The 16,416-nt window shown below is 38.8% G+C and overlaps 1 protein-coding gene across 1 annotated transcript in view; it reads right to left on the reverse strand.

The window, feature by feature from the left end:
* Nucleotides 1-439: 439 nt before the first annotated feature.
* Nucleotides 440-16,416, reverse strand: part of LOC140245990 (S-adenosylhomocysteine hydrolase-like protein 1) — a 54,377-nt gene continuing 38,400 nt past the window's right edge. Inside the window, exons 5-13 of the mRNA XM_072325440.1 lie at nucleotides 16,001-16,198; nucleotides 14,733-14,909; nucleotides 11,875-12,074; nucleotides 10,033-10,103; nucleotides 7,442-7,536; nucleotides 6,669-6,767; nucleotides 4,077-4,224; nucleotides 2,318-2,438; nucleotides 440-1,419 (exon numbers count right to left, since the gene is read on the reverse strand). Of these exons, the coding sequence (XP_072181541.1) occupies nucleotides 1,413-1,419; nucleotides 2,318-2,438; nucleotides 4,077-4,224; nucleotides 6,669-6,767; nucleotides 7,442-7,536; nucleotides 10,033-10,103; nucleotides 11,875-12,074; nucleotides 14,733-14,909; nucleotides 16,001-16,198 (1,116 nt within the window). The 3' untranslated portion in view covers nucleotides 440-1,412. The remainder of the gene's footprint in view (nucleotides 1,420-2,317; nucleotides 2,439-4,076; nucleotides 4,225-6,668; nucleotides 6,768-7,441; nucleotides 7,537-10,032; nucleotides 10,104-11,874; nucleotides 12,075-14,732; nucleotides 14,910-16,000; nucleotides 16,199-16,416) is intronic.

Below are 16,416 nucleotides of genomic sequence, written 5' to 3' on the forward strand. Positions count from 1 at the left end.
GTCCTCTATACAATAAGAATTATTAAAAGTCATACATGATCAGAAAGGGTCTCGATTATACATGGGTTAGGGTATCATTGGATCACATTTGCAAGGACAGATGTAGAGAGGGAGAGAGTTTCCCTAAATGTGATTAAATGATTGTAAAGCCCTAAATGTATGCCCTAGCAGACTATTTGTATGTTTGTTTGTTTTTGTTTTTTCAGTCAAATACTATCTGCAATCAATTTAATGAAAAACATTTCAAATCAATGGAATGCTTGAGAATATTGTTTACAAATTCATTTCCAAAAATATTTAGGAAGAATCTACTACAGGCAAAGGGTTGACATTTACATGAATATATCACCGCATCACTTTTAATATCTTTTATATTTGTGATCATTCTTATTTGTATGAGAACTTTAATGAAAAAGTTACTTAATCTACCATACATAAATCTTGACTGATACATGAACATGCTAGAAAGACACAACCTATGCTGACATGATACATTCAATTCAATATTCTCATGAACACAAACTGTCAAATAAACAAGGTTGATATCAGATACTTCCACTAAGTTTCAAGAGAAAAAAGAATGCATTTCCTTGGGAACTTGTTTTTAGTGTATGTTGTGCCATATACATACATGTTCACATAAATCTACACAATCCATATGAGGGAAAATAATATCTCAGTCACATATTTCTCACGTATTTGACGACAACATCAGTGCAAGGTGAACGACTACCACACTTAAGATCAAGTTGTGTTTGCAACAAGAAATCTGAAGTCAATATTTTCTCAATTGTTCTCTTGACATGTTACGTCAACCCAAACTATTTGCACAACATCAAAAAACCACAATGAAGAATAAGCTTCTTGGAGCTATGTACAGGCTTACAAAACTACCCTTCTATACTCTGTTTTCTCCTTTTTTTTTCACAGTATATGATCTACTTTTCTAATCATCAATTCTCACATGTACATGTACAACAAAGTATATTTTAGTATTGCTATGAAGTTTCTTTCACATTTCTCACTGAGGCAGACACAATGAATAATTGCATCCACACGTATTTCCGTGGATCAATTCACACACATTTTATTTTATCTGATTTTTTTTTTTCTTACTGAAATACAATGATTATAGATATATATATAATCCTTCATCGACATACGTACAGCCACTTTCAGTCATATGGTGTATCACGTGATAATACTGGGTTCTCTACTCAAACACTTTACATCATTCAAACCAGACTATATTCAATGTGGGTATATCACTATGGTTACAGGGGAATACCCTCCTTCCACCTTGCCTGTACCTCTGCTCTGCTTCCCCATGAAGATGTGGACAGTGACCATGCATGTTGTGATGTCCTACTGAACAGCATCTGGTAGGACCAGACTTTTGTCAAGATGATGCATCAGTATCTGCATTGGTACATCAAAAAAAAAGACAATATCACAATTAAATACCATAAATGGGGAAAAAAAAGGAGGAACATATAAAACTAAAATGCAACATTTAACATTGAACTCTCATACTCTACAATTACCAAATTGTGAGTGCCTAGGTACAGGCAGCAAAATACACTGACCATTTTCAGTATATGAGCTGTGTAATTTTCCATGTAGAATGTATAATATTTTACGTAACTGTCCACGTCTGATAACTTTCCAACTGCTCATCTTAGACTAGAAATACTCAAATATTTCACATCTAATTTCCAGAGGAGTAAGAACTATTCAGAGGGAGTTAGCAATGATATTTCAATCTTGGAGAAACTTTTTTTGTTTGATTGTATTAAAAATTTCAATATGGTGACATTATTTAATGAGAAATAATGTTGATCCTTTAAAATCGACCTATCTATCATTCTATCCATTTATCTATCTACAGCTATCTTTAGTATCTATCTCTATCTATCTACATGTATCTTTATCTATCAAACCACTGTATACGCTGTCATTTTCACGCACAGATATTTTCGTGAATGAGATTATAGACATTTTTGCGAGACAGACGTTGTTTTCGCGAATCGACACCAACGCTAACATTAATGTTCTATCACCCAAGCGCATTGAGACATATTAGCATGTTGCTGAATTCGCGATCCAAGCTGTGATTGGCAAAATTCGCAAAAATTAAATCCTCGCGAAAATAACAGCTCATACAGTATCTATCATCTATCTATCTATCTATCTATCTATCTATCTATCTATCTATCTATCTATCTATCCATTTATCTTTACTCTACTTTACACAACATTCTGCTTTGAGGCACATTATCATTGCGGTTTCCATCAACAACTCATGATTTGGGGATACCTGTAGTAGTTGGGCTTAAAGGGTCCACTCTTGTTGAGTCCGAGGTAGGAGGCCTGCTCATCCGTGAGCTCAGTGAGATGGGCGTCAAATGATGGAAGGTGTAGAGTGGCCACATACTCATCTGGGCGAATACAAGGAGTCACAAACGGGGGAATATGTCAATTGAAATGGGGGTGGGTTAAAGGCATAATTTACCTTTTGCAGATGAAACAAAACCCCAGCATTAGTGCTTCAACATAGTTCTAAAATGTGAGTTATAGATAGAAACAACCAATGTAAAAATTTGAACCAGTTTAATCAATGTTTAGTATTAAAAATGTTTCCAGACTAAAGCATCTACAGTTTTGGTTTAATGAGAAATATAGTGATATCTCCTTATATTTAAGACTTTATTGCAAAAATCTGATATGATAGGATGTTTTGTAATATATCTGACTTACACATATGCATCAAAAGTGGTATCTTGAACATTTTTTTAAATCGCTGCTCCCAAAGGCAAACACGGCCTTTAACCTCCTCCGAATCATGATCTCAAGACGCCACTAAAATGGCATGAACAGAGAGGTGCCACAGGTTATGACAGAGTTAATCTGAGAATCATTCATTGCTAACTTTGCTTTGACAAGCATGACTGATTATACAGCAAGAACACTTTCAATGTATACATCACTTATCACTGATAAAATCCTTGATGTCATTACCACATTTTTTTTTTGAAGTTCAAGGATACCTAGTCTTTTGAGCAGTATGATGAATTTATCATCAGAGTACAGGCATCAAAAAGCTATATGAGACATTATAATACCAACTACACTGTAGTTGCATCAATTGAAAAAAAAAATTGTTGAGAGTGATATTACTTGTCATGTTATGAGAAAGGATTGCTCAGGTGAATTCTAAACATTCATTTTAGTGATCCGTTCTCTCACTTAAAAGAGATTATGTCAGCATAAGCCACATAATTGTACACATAGGAATCTCATGTATCCCAATCAAAACTCACAATTTTGTGGAGATTATGTCAGCATAAGCCACATAATTGTACACATAGGAATCTCATGTATCCCAATCAAAACTCACAATTTTATGGACTGAAAACATAAGTCTGTTCTGTGTACATTTGTACTTTTCAGCATTGAGTGAATACAAATATGGGAATATAAGAATATTTATATCTTGCCTTCTTTATCTATTTTTACTCACATCTTATATGTCTTATATTTCACATACTGTAATCATCACTTTAATATCAAAGCTAATACATTGCCTTCAAGATATCTTACCCTCCCATGCAGTCATCACATGGCAAACATCATTGTTGTATGCAATGGGTTAAACCCACGCAACCTTCATTCATATGTACCAAAAGATGGGCAAACATGGCACGGTATACGCCAAATATTTCGTGAGGTTTTTATTTTCGCCAATTTCGCGAGTCAGGTGCTATTCGCAAAATCAAAGACACGGCAAAATAATGACTCTGATCCCAATAGGAATGTGGCGCACACGTATATATATTTCTCCGGTCAGTACAGTACTCCACAATTGCGAATTTAACCACTCGCGAAATCGTTGGGTAGTCCCGATTCACAAAAATTTAGACTCGCTAAATATATGGCGCATACACTACATCTTGCCAGACGAGCCATTGCCTTTCAAGGTGCCACCCAACACCACTCCTTTCAAATGATACCGTAACATTGCTTTCATCTGATATTAGCATTACTGGATTAGAGCTGAGCTGACGTGAAACACCTACCCAGTTTCTTGGGCAAGAGGTACACGTCCTGCTTGTAGCGCCCCGGAGGAGCATTGAAGAGTTCGATGAGAGCCAGAGCCTGGGTGCAGGCGGTAATCGACACCACAAATGAAGGAACAGTGGAGCAGCTGAGGTTTACCAAACGCCCCTAACAACGGAAAGATCACATGGAAGGTGCAGATTTAACTAGAACACATTGAACTGTAGAAATAGCAGGAATAAATAGGACTATGGATACAAACAGATAGCATTGGAGAAAGATGTTGAAATACAATGTCATCTGTGCATAAAGACCAACCATTGAGGGGTAGAAAAGGTGGTGCTCATGGGCAAGTGGTCTCTACAGACAGGTAAATCAACATGTAACATACTCTGAAATAGAATGTATTGTCTACATGGACTGGTGGTTTTTACAAAAGTTGGCCACCAAAGTAAGTGTAAAAGTATGCCTAATATGAAAGCCCTGTAGACTGATATACACTTAAATCTTATTGTGATTTTGTTTGAGTAATCCGTTTGCCTATCCCTATTCAGTAAAATACAATACTACCCATGACATGAACATTATGATTCACAAATGAGCCATCAATATCCACTGGTGAGGCCCAAAATGTTGTTGAGACGCTCTTTGCCTTATACCATCATTGAAACAGATCCAACAAATCCAATGCTGCATTCAAATGAAGGGAGAAAACAGCTCGCTGACTGCATTAGTCAAGCATATGATTGTCTCATCTACAGTGTTGCATTGAAGCCAAGGCTAAAAGAATGAGGTCGTGTGAGGGGCAGCTTATGGTGTATTCAGAGTGGAAAACAAAAAATACTAGAATCACAATAGGCTTGGATTTAACATGAGGCCACATAAGCTCTGTCATGGGGCATCAATGCTAGTTAACCCTAACTTACCTGGGTCCCGTTGCATAAAACTTTTTTAGCAACCTTAAAAAATTCAGGTTGGGATTTGCCCAACCTGAATTTTTTAAGGTTGCTAACCTAAGAATGTAAAATCCTAAGAATGTAAAATCAGCTTCCAACCGGAATTTTGTGATTCCAACCGGAAAAAAAAAATCTGGTTGGAGTTTTATGCAACGGGCCCCAGCAGGGCTATTTAGCGAGCTTGAATTCCTGGGGGGGGGGGGGGGCATTATGGCCCCCCCCCCTTCAGATCTCAGCCATTGATCGCACGATCGCCGCAAAATTTTGCATGAACATAAAGCCGGATGTAATCTACAAGACTGTTAAATTAAATTTTCAAAAAATTTGCATTTTCTATTCTAAATCAATTAATTATGCAAATATATGCAAAAAAACTCATTTTCGTCTGTAATTGGCTTATAAAAGCTTAAGGAATGCTGAGTTTTGGTGTAAATATTCCTAGTGACATTACTAACATTTGTGCATAGAAAAAATTTCAGTATCACAATTAATTTCTTACGTTTTATATTGTTTTATCAATTCTTTATGTATTTCTTTGTTTTTTCGAACTTTTGTTTCTGTTGTTTTTTCAGCAGAATTTGTCACACACATTTTTTGAAGCATAATTATACTAAAATAAATTGATTTCAGCCATTAAAATTAAAAATATGAATCTTTATATGAATTAATTGAAAAATCACAATTTGTATTGACTTTGTACACAAAATCACGTTTTTGAGCAATTTGGGGGTTGACAAAAGTTTTTTGAAGGGGCGTGGCTTCAGAACGGTATGCCCGGGCGTGACAAATTTGGTCTCAAAAGTTGCGCAAGACTTGAAATTAAAAAGTCAGCGAACCGCGCGGTGAAAAAATTTTGTGCGCCGGAATGGTCACGGAATTCATCGATCATCAATCTTGATGAGTCAAGAACAAAATATCCAAATAGAATGCGACATCAGCCAAGACAAAGCAAGGATCCACACATGCTGCCCCAAAGAAATGGTCAGTGCCTATCTTTGTAATAAATCAACCATCTCCCCCAGTAACTCATGAACTAACCTTCAACCAGCCCTATGCAAGCAGAGACTTTGACTTGACCAACATTAATGCTGGCTGCTAGCCCAAGCTGCTTTGCCCGGGAGAATTGGGTTGGGAGACAGTCAGTACATGTGTGACCGTGCATCACAAAACCAACAAAAAGTCATATGACCCTATTTCACAAAAACACTCAAAATCGGTGAAATGGGTCAACCTATTTAATTTTCAGTTTTGTATATTTTCTGAAAAGGCAATTATTTTCTATATAATTATTTGGTTTGGGATTAAAAAATGAGTGGGGATTAATCTTTTTTGCAGTTCTCAAAGAAGTTGATTCCATTATTTGGAATGGTTAGAAGGGTTTATTTGTATCGAGTTATAGGTCACCTTAAAGCTTAGAGTCTACTTTTTCAGAGTCTGTCCTTACCTTAACCCATTGAGGACGAGTCCCAAGTATACTCGGGCGGGGGTCTATGGGACATGCATGTTGTAGCAAAATCAGTCCGTCCTCAACGGGTTAAAATCCATGCCTGGTGACTTTTGTTGTTGTTGTTGTTGCTGTTGTTTTGTGATGCAGGGTCACGTAAGAAGATGGGGTGTTGGACGAGGATACACTGCTGCGAATGCTTGTGAACTTACCTCAGCCAGGAGCAAGAGACGTTTGCCATCTGGCCAGATGATATGATCCACCTGAGCCCGCACCCTCTCCCAGACGAGCTCCGGGGTACGAAGACTCTCCTGTATGTCAGGAAGAAAAGGGATACACCTGACAAAATCAACAATTGAAATTACCGGTAATGATTCTTGCTTCAAATTGTTCTTACTTGCTACCGATTGACAAATTGCCCTTCATCAGAGTAAAAAAAAAAACCAATTATATGGATGATTCAGTTTTGGAGTAATACTCATGATAAAAATCATGGCCATCCCACCTGTCAACTGAGTATGCATGCCCATAATTTCGTCGGTTGAGAATGATAAGGGCGTTAAGTGACCACAAAACCCATAGTGTTCGAGAAGACTTAAAGCCCTTCTCATTCTCAACAGACGATTTCATCATGGCTCTTACCAGAACTCAAACAATGAATAATCAGTGTTTACTCACGTCAATGAACGGAAATTTGTCAATCATTCACATCAATGAACGGAAATTTGTTAATCAGTTGCACTAAACTTAACAATACTATAAAAAAAAAAAAAAATGATGAAGTCTCAAAAACTTGGTCTACACACTGCCATCCAAGTCAAGCTCTACACATGATGGCATTCACCACTATTTTACTAAGTTCACCATAATTTTGTCCTTAATGGGAGTGAAAACTGAATCTAATTTTAAAGATTTCCCCTCTTGCCAAAGAATAATCCGGGTAGCATGTCAAGTCTTGCAATGAGTAAGTGAGCTGGTGGCTTACCACATCAATCTCAGTGTTGGAATGGCCCATGTTGCAGACGATGCATCCATTTTTCAGCCTATCTAAGTGATGCCTCTGGATCACATTCTTGTTTCCTATCAGTTTTTAAAAGCAAAATGTGAAAAAAAAAAAATGAAAAGAGGTGAACAACATTTATGCTGGGAGGTACTCAGCATTGACTGTTCAACCAGAAATTTTCTTGCGCACAAAACTTTTGCGAATTTTGCAAGGAGCAGAGATTCGCGAAAGTAAAAAGGTGTTTGAAAGGTCTATACAATGCATTGATTGCCAGTGGCAAATTCATGAAAGTTTCATACCACAAAAAAAGGCTGTAGTCCACTCCAATTCATGAAAGTTTTATGCTGTGAATGTTTCTGGTCTTACAGTAGATGCTGACTTGTAAAAGAAGCAATGGCACAAAATGTACAACAGGGTCGAGTTTCACGAGGCAATTATAGTAACAATAGCAACTCGTAGTAATTGCACAAAATATGGCAGGCAGCCAGACAACCTGCAGTGAGTGTCTTAGTCACTGCCATTGTAACTATTCAAACTGGATACAATAAATGCATATCTCCCTATGATGTGGGTCTTAGAATGGACTTTGAAATACACAGTCTATAAATAAAAGACAAGTTTCAGTAAAAAATTGCTGTATTCTGAGCTATGCAGTTACAAACTTTTTCCACACACAAAAAAAGCGTGTTAACATTTTCCCCAAAGTGGTATTCTGAGAGAAATTTCAATTAACTTTAATATCTACATCTACACATACTGACATGCCCATTGTGTCTTCATCGCCCAGCAGCACACTTGGATTTATGAAAATTTAAAATCATTTTCATGCTAATTCTAGGCATTGTTTGTAGTTCATAAGTCAGGTTAGAATAAAGGTTACCTGGCAGAATCTTTTGCATACAATTTTGATCTGCTTTGGACCTAGGTAGAATTTAACAAATGCACTGAAGTATTACAGTAACATATATTTTCTGAACAACCATTTGCCTAAAATATATACTGGTATATCATATATATTAGGGATGAATCTACAAAAATATCTAGATTGTAAGCATCTCCAGAATTACAGCCCAGGGAATAACTACATGTAATCTCTTCCAAAGAGCCCATTAAACCCCGACAAGAGGACCCATGTTTCAATTAACATTTCATTTTCAACCATGAATAGCAGATGAAGAATTCCTTCCTCCCTGTTGGCTACTCATAAACGTGATCAAAACAACACAGATAGTGTGACAAAGAGTCAATGTACACACAAAGATCTTGACATCATATTTTTTCCCCTCTCAACTAAAGTACCAGCAAATTTGTAGCTCCTTTTAATCCGATGAGTCACATCCAAATTGTATGTCTTTAGGGCCTATAATTTTCAGATTACCTCATAAATTGTTATTGGAAAAAGCTCAATAAATGATCTCAAGCATCAACATAGGACACAAAAGAAAGGCACACAACATTAGCTTCCATTTATGAGTTTGCTGCATCCTTCTTAGTCACAAGTCGCCAACCTTTGTCCCTTAGTTTATCTTTGCAATTCTCCTGCTGCTCTTGCCATTAACCCGTTAAGGACGAATCCCGAGTATACTCGGGAAGGTGTCTATGGGAAATGCGTGTTGTAGAAAAATCAGTCCGTCCTCAACGGGTTAATATCACTATTCTCCTTCAGTCCTATGGTATACTTGGAGTGGGTGAAACCATCTACTGTGACAAGCCACATGGGGTTAACCATGAGGGGTCAGCTTCATTCTTATATCTATAGAAATGTGTGTGAAATAGACAACTTGGCCAGCAACCTGGTGAACCCTTTGATGTGCCTAGGCACCTACATAGCTGTAACTTGCTGTGCTCGTGCACCAGTTTCCAGGTAATTCCTCAAAACCTGAACTAATTGTAAGGGAGCAGGCTCGCTCAGGCGTAACAATGTCTCAGATGAACAGGAAGACCACATGATGACACAGCAGGGATTAAGGGGATTAAGTAATCTCTATTCAATGCCAGGTAGTTTAAGGAAATCTCTGCCAATCTGGTGAAGAAAGTGCCCAAGCAGACACAGTAATCAGTGTACAAAGTGCTGTCAGGGTTAATGCATATGCATGAGTTACATATCTTTCACTCAGAGGATTTCCACTCTATGTTGGATTGGTAGAGATAGAGTGTTTTGCCTCCTAACAGAAGGATCACCATACCAACAAACAACATTCGCAGAGCCAGATGGATCGGGCTGTGAAACCAAAACCTCTTGTCCGCGGGCAATGCTATCGAATTATTAAGCTTACCAATAAAACACTACACCATCACAACAAGCTGTATGAGTAGCAATGTATATATCAACCCACTTACAGCATGCATGATAACTAAGGGGAACATTTTGAAGGGGAATGTTTTGAAAGAAAACAAAAGCAATACATAAACAAAAAATCAACTGACTTGTGAAATCTAGCTCTGCGATACAGTACAACTTTGTAAAATAGTTGGTTCCATGCGAGTATCTATGAATTGCTTGGAATACAGAGAACATTCTAAGCAAACTGCCACACCTGTATCTGAATATGGAAAGAACTTCCTCCCCATACCTGTGCAAGTGATCAGTACGTCCACAGTCTTCAAGATTTCGTCCATCCTCACGACTCGGAATCCATCCATGCTGTAAAGTGGAAAAGACAACAAAAAGATATGTTAAGAGAAAAGCTTCACTAGAATCTGTCGTTTCAATGATGTGAAAACACTGGCAAAGATCAACTTCATTGAATGAGGTCTGCACCCAGCAAGTTTCCTTTCAAGCAATAGAACACCCAACAATAGCAGGGCTATACATTAGTGGTGGCCTAGAGCCACTAAATATTGATGTCTGGCTACCACATTTCTGAACAGGCTACCTTTTGGTGGCCCAACTGACCACTTAAAATTCAAAGTGGATTTTTTATTTTTCCTTCTATTTTGGGCCACTTCATTTCTTTTTTGGCCCAAATGAATTTCAGATTTAAACATTCTAATGACTAAAATGGGCCACCAGATAAAAAAGTTAGTAGTGAACCCTGAATGGTACTATTTTTTTTACGCCATTACACTGATTGTCAAGGCAGTTGTTCACTAATGCTGATACACACGAAGGGAGCAATGCCTTACATGAGGTGCGGCTTTCTTTCTACAACTGTAAATCAGACTCTAGGGCATCATTTTGCTCTCTATTTCCTAAAAGCTAATATTCCCTACACAATATGCTTTCAATGAATAATCAGGTTAGCACACAAAAAACACACAAAAAATATTTTGAACTGCAAGTTCTCCTCGTACATTGACTTCATAAATGTGGAAATAAACAACACTTCAAAGAATCTTCTCACTCTGTCTTATAAACTGATAACTTCATTTTTGGTTCGAAATATTTTCCCACATGTGCTGTGAAGGCAAAACATGGGCAGTAATGTGGGTTAACACTTCTTGGCTCTGTCTGTTAGACTTCATACATGGGGCTACGAACACTCCTAGATCAAGACTCCTAGACCAAAGAGCAATCAGGAAGGTACTTGTGCATTCCATGCAGCTCAATAGGCCCCAATGATACCAAAAATCAGGGAGGCTTTTGTATTCTATTGTTAGGACATTATGAACAAAAATAAAGTTTTCAGGTAGTCTCCTCAAGAACTAGAAAAGCACTCGGAGAGTTCAAACCTCTGGTAAGCAACTCAGTTCTATACATACACGCATGCTGAAAACCGCTAAATTTCCAAGTATAGAAGCCTTTAATTTATGACACACAGCCTCCTGCATTCTGCGTGGCACCTTGAGCAGAGCACTCGCTTTAGTGAGCGTGAGCAGCTAGGACTCCTAAGTTCATTGACCCTATTGGCCTAAAGACAAAAAAATCCTTCAGAAATCCATAAATATTCCAAAATCACTAACATAATTCAATCATCTCTTCCTTGTGTCACTGTCAACTTTTCCTGCAAGTTTCAATCAAATCTACTTGAAACTTTTTGAGTTATTTTACAAGCAGACAAACAAACAAACAAACAAGATAGAAAACATAACCTCCTTCCTGGGCAGAGGTAATAAGGGAGACTTGGCAACTCTGCATGCAAGAGATTTCATACAAGCACACACACATTGAATCTGACCCCAGAAACTTCAGCTCCACAGTTGCTGTGTAAATAAGCAAACCTCCAATCTCCTGTGCACCTTTCTTCCTTATGGATTCTTGTCATACACTTGTACTCAACAGTGAATCAAATTTGGGAATCCAGAGGGAGACCTTTCAGACAATACAGTCTCCTGTGTGCATCAATGGCTGTGCAGCCATCAACACTTCCTGATTCTAATCACAAGAGTTCATATCTTGGAAAATGGGCTGGGCACAACAGACACACACACACCACATCCCATCCCATGGTTGTTACAAGCTAGAGAGAACTCACGCTGCCTGCAGGGCGCAGATGGGGTCAATCTCAGTCACGCTCACTATCGATCCCAGGCCCTTGAGGGCAGCACAGCAGCCCTTCCCGACCTCGCCGTAGCCGCAGACCACCACCTGCTTGCCGCCAAACATGATGTCGGTGGTACGCTTGAGGGAGTCGAGGATGGACTCCCGACAACAGTACAGATTATCAAATTTGACCTGAAGATAAAAGGGAATAGCATACAGTAGGGACAAATGATTTCATGAGATAATACATTGCATTACAGCCACCACCATTCGTTCAAAACACAGATAAACTGAAACTCTCGCTAGAATGGGACAATATAACAGCAGCATTTCCAAGGCACATTTTCACTTATCACTTTCACAAGATGACATCCATTAAATAGGATATACCATTCACCAAATATATCTAAAGGACATATGTTTTGTTTAAAATTCAGCTTACTACATGGAAGCATTCAATAAACATTCTACAAAATGTAGCAGTAGGCATTCCATTCCTCCAGAAAGTCTAGGTAACTGCATGTATGAAGGAATAATCAACATTAGACTAAAATTTCTTGCAGGACTGCACATCATTTAAGTGAGTGATGCGTAGAACCATGTATTGAACTTCCTGCTGTATATGAATGACTACCTGTACATTTCTGACCTTCTCTTTTTCACTTACTATCCTAACTTAGGACAAAGGACTCACAAGTCCTCCTGATTTAGTGGTGGGGTTGCAATACTACACCTGCTCATATTTGACCAAAAATGCCTTCAACTGACACCAGATACAGTGCATGGACAAATTCACAATAAAATGGTATTAAAACTGGATAGAACAGAGAAATATGACGAGAACCTTATTATAACCCCATCCCTTAAGTAGCCCTGCATTGGACACTACATGGAAGAAGAAAAACAGAGGATTACACAAAACCAACTTGCATTAGATTGTGTAAATGGGGCTGATAGTATCTACACATCCAACCTCGGAAAACAATGAAACAATAGCTGAAGTTAAAGTTCACAATAAGTGCAGATCCTTCATTGTTGCATTACACACTCGGACATATTGTTTAATTGCACTAAGCAATGCCATGCATGAGTTATCATTCTAAACAAATTAAAAACAAGAGGTCAAGGTCTGAACAAATGAACACTAAAGACTAAACTCATTGGTACATATTGTAGTCATCTGATATTCCGTGGGCCTCAAACTGGATGTGTAAGACTCTCAAACATCTCTCATGTCCAATCAACTTGGCCAGCATCCAGGCTGGGCCTTCCACTGACTGTCATGACATAAAGTTCATGGTTACTGTTGCCCGGGAAATGAGGAGGGACATCGGGAGGGGGGGAAGTGATTCAGATAGGGATCAAATTCGTTTTCCGACGGCTGCAATGTCGAGCTCCCGACGTCTTTCAAGGATGACAGAGATGGGAATTATGGCAAAGCAACCCTCGACTCACTGTCAAAACCTTTAAAGCCATCGGACATTTCAGAATTTGACTGACAGGAAGCTATCTCCCTTTAGTGCTTCCATCTCCTTCAGCAGAGAGCAAAAACATCCCTCCCAAAAGTCCTGGACCAGATGATGCAATGTGCTCCTCTTTTCTACCATTTCACACAAAATTTGTATTCTACTCATATGCACAGATTTACCCTTTCTATGCCAGGGACTTCAAACAGTGAGTACAACGCTGTGAGGTTTTCTGTGTCAATTGGTACTCAAAAACACACAAAGGGTTACAAGCATTTTCTACCGATTATACCATGTCCATCAGGCAGAGCCATAACTTATGTCCAATTCCTTATTGTTGTAAATTATGCTCCCTCCTTGCTGATCAATTCTTTCAATAAGTGATCCAAAACACAGTACAGCAGACTGTTGTTCTGAAATCTAAGAACATCCAAACGAAATGGAACATTGGTAACTAATTCTGAATAAGAGTTAAGGGACACTGAGAACAAAACTGACCCATAAAGTTTTTTTTTCTTTCTTTTTTTTCTTCCTTGTTCATCTTGTACATGCTCTTTTGTTACAGTTCCCAAATATGACCACACAGGATAGTTCAAGAGCAGACACGGGAGGAATTCAGTTGACTTTGTCCCCGAAACATGCAGAGCAAAGACGTATCACTAGACTTGATGCGACCAAACCATACAATTTCCTGTGCAGATACTATGGAAAGGGAGAGATGTCATCACCCAATTTGTAGCTTTGTCGAGCCAGAAAATGAAACGGAGGACTTCTCTCACCCAGACACAACCCCGCTGACTCACTTTCGGCAATACCGTGGAAAAATAACGAACTTCCTGACGACAGAAACTCTAGTAGGAAATATTTACCATGGAAACGGAGCCTCCTAATTCCCGGAGGAGTATTTAGATGCTGATGTACGGGAGCTCTGAAGGGTGAAGATCAAGTCTTTCTTGCACTGGTGGAGATTGTTCCGACATCTAGAACTAAATGTCTGTCGGGTTTAGTTGTGCGACATATCAAACTCCAGTCTGTACTACTTGACTCTATCAACTTCCATCTCAAAACAGATAAAACACAACAAAAAACATCCTGCAGAATTTTCATGGTTTGTGAAAAGCTTGTTCATCACTTTTTTTGATGCCTCATTCTATGCATACAAGATTCAGCAAATTCCTTCAAAAGGACATTGTGTCCATAAATTAATCATTAAGAGATACTCGAGGTGCTACAAAATACCTGACCATGGGGGCTTGAACATCACTCAGTTGGATCAAAAGTCTGTTCCTGACTTTTGTGTGCAGAAAGTGTAAAGGAGCCAGTTTGTGAATTCTGACAGCCGGTTTAAAAATATTGCACGCTGTAAACACACACTTCTTGTTACCTTGGTGACAGAATCATTGACGTTTACGGCGGGGATGCTGAGGCGGCCAGACTTGGAGAGCTGGTAGAGCCGATGGACCCCCGTGACAGACTCCTCCACGATGCCCTTGACCAGCTTAAAGGTCTCCGGACACTTCTTCAACATCCTGTGGGTCGCATCACCGCCGTCGTCAAGGATCTGGAGGCGGCAAAATGGCAAGATTACCGAGAGAGCTGTGGTTGGTTGGTATGACCCTTTCCTCTGAATAGACTCTCAATGGTCCCTCTGGACTGCCCCCTTCCCGTCCTTACTGCTTTTCTTCAGAGGACAAACATTCTGAAAATGAACATCTCCTGTAGGACAATAACCTTCAAGACTTCTCCCCCTCACCACAAGTACTGCAAAATATATTGTCTTCTATATAAAGGTTCACAACATTCCCCATAACACATGCCCAAAGATATTTATCATCTGCATTTGCCCCTTTCTGTCTGTCTGTCTGTGTGCCTGCCTGTCTGTGTCTTTCGCTCTCTCGTTCTTCTCTCTTGCGTAAGATTTATGCCAGTATTTATTTTTTTTGCACACTCCAATCACATGATTCCATAACAAACTCAAATCCTATCCCTTGTTTCTTCAAAACTTGCCAGTCATACAGCAACTACTGACAAATCCAACTGGCAGCCTATCCTTTTCAAAATGCAGTCATACATACAGTTAACTTCTGTATCAAGGTTTGTTTCTGAACAGATAACCTGTGCAGCTTGCACTATTCAGGGAAAGATATGATCCATGCATTTTGATACAAGAATTACTAACACTGTACAAAAGAAATGTTCATTTCTGGGTCCTTTGGTAAAAACAGATTCATAGATTTTAATATGTAATAAAACAAGTCCATAAAATACATGCTATAACTGAACTGCAACTAAGGTGAACTGTCATGTAGTTGTTCATGGCTTGGAAATATTCATGCACTTGACAAAATGTGACCTAGCACAACGATTAACATAAATCCATGTGACCAAGTACAACAATTAACATAAATCCATGAAAATACTTTGTTTAGCCCATTTTGTATGCAATAAACTCATATCACCAGTTATGTAATACTTGACTGTAAGCAAGTAAGATCAAAGATGTGGTATATAATTATATAGTTATCTAACTTTATTGGGCACAACCACACAAAAATTGAAAAATCCCAAAATCAATTGTACAAAATGTCTACTTTCATAGCATGATGCATACCCCCTCCCCCTCCTTTCCAGAAGCTGTTTCACTACACATACCATGTTGGGCTGCCAGCCATCAGCAAGGATGCACTTCTCAATACACCACCAGAAGTCCTCTTCCGTCTCACCGCGCCAGGCGAACACCGGGAAGCCTGCCTCGGCCAGCGCCGCAGCAACCTCGTTCTGGGTGGAGTAGATGTTGCAGGCGCACCATCGCACATTGGCTCCAAGGGCAGACAGGGTCTCTATCAGAACCTAATGAAGGAAGAAAGAAAGTAAAAAAAACAAAACAAAAAAAAACTGTCAGAATTCCTTAAAGCAACATGGTAATACTCTGAGACACTTTCGTGGAAATAAATCATTACAATGCAAATGCAGACTCCCATCAAACAAACATACACCTGTAATCTTACCATCGCACGTTATTTCTAAATATCACTTACGATTACCATAACAAATTGATATGTCACAAA

The sequence above is a fragment of the Diadema setosum genome, chromosome 2 (genome assembly GCF_964275005.1).
Source record: "Diadema setosum chromosome 2, eeDiaSeto1, whole genome shotgun sequence".
NCBI classification, from domain to species: domain Eukaryota; kingdom Metazoa; phylum Echinodermata; class Echinoidea; order Diadematoida; family Diadematidae; genus Diadema; species Diadema setosum.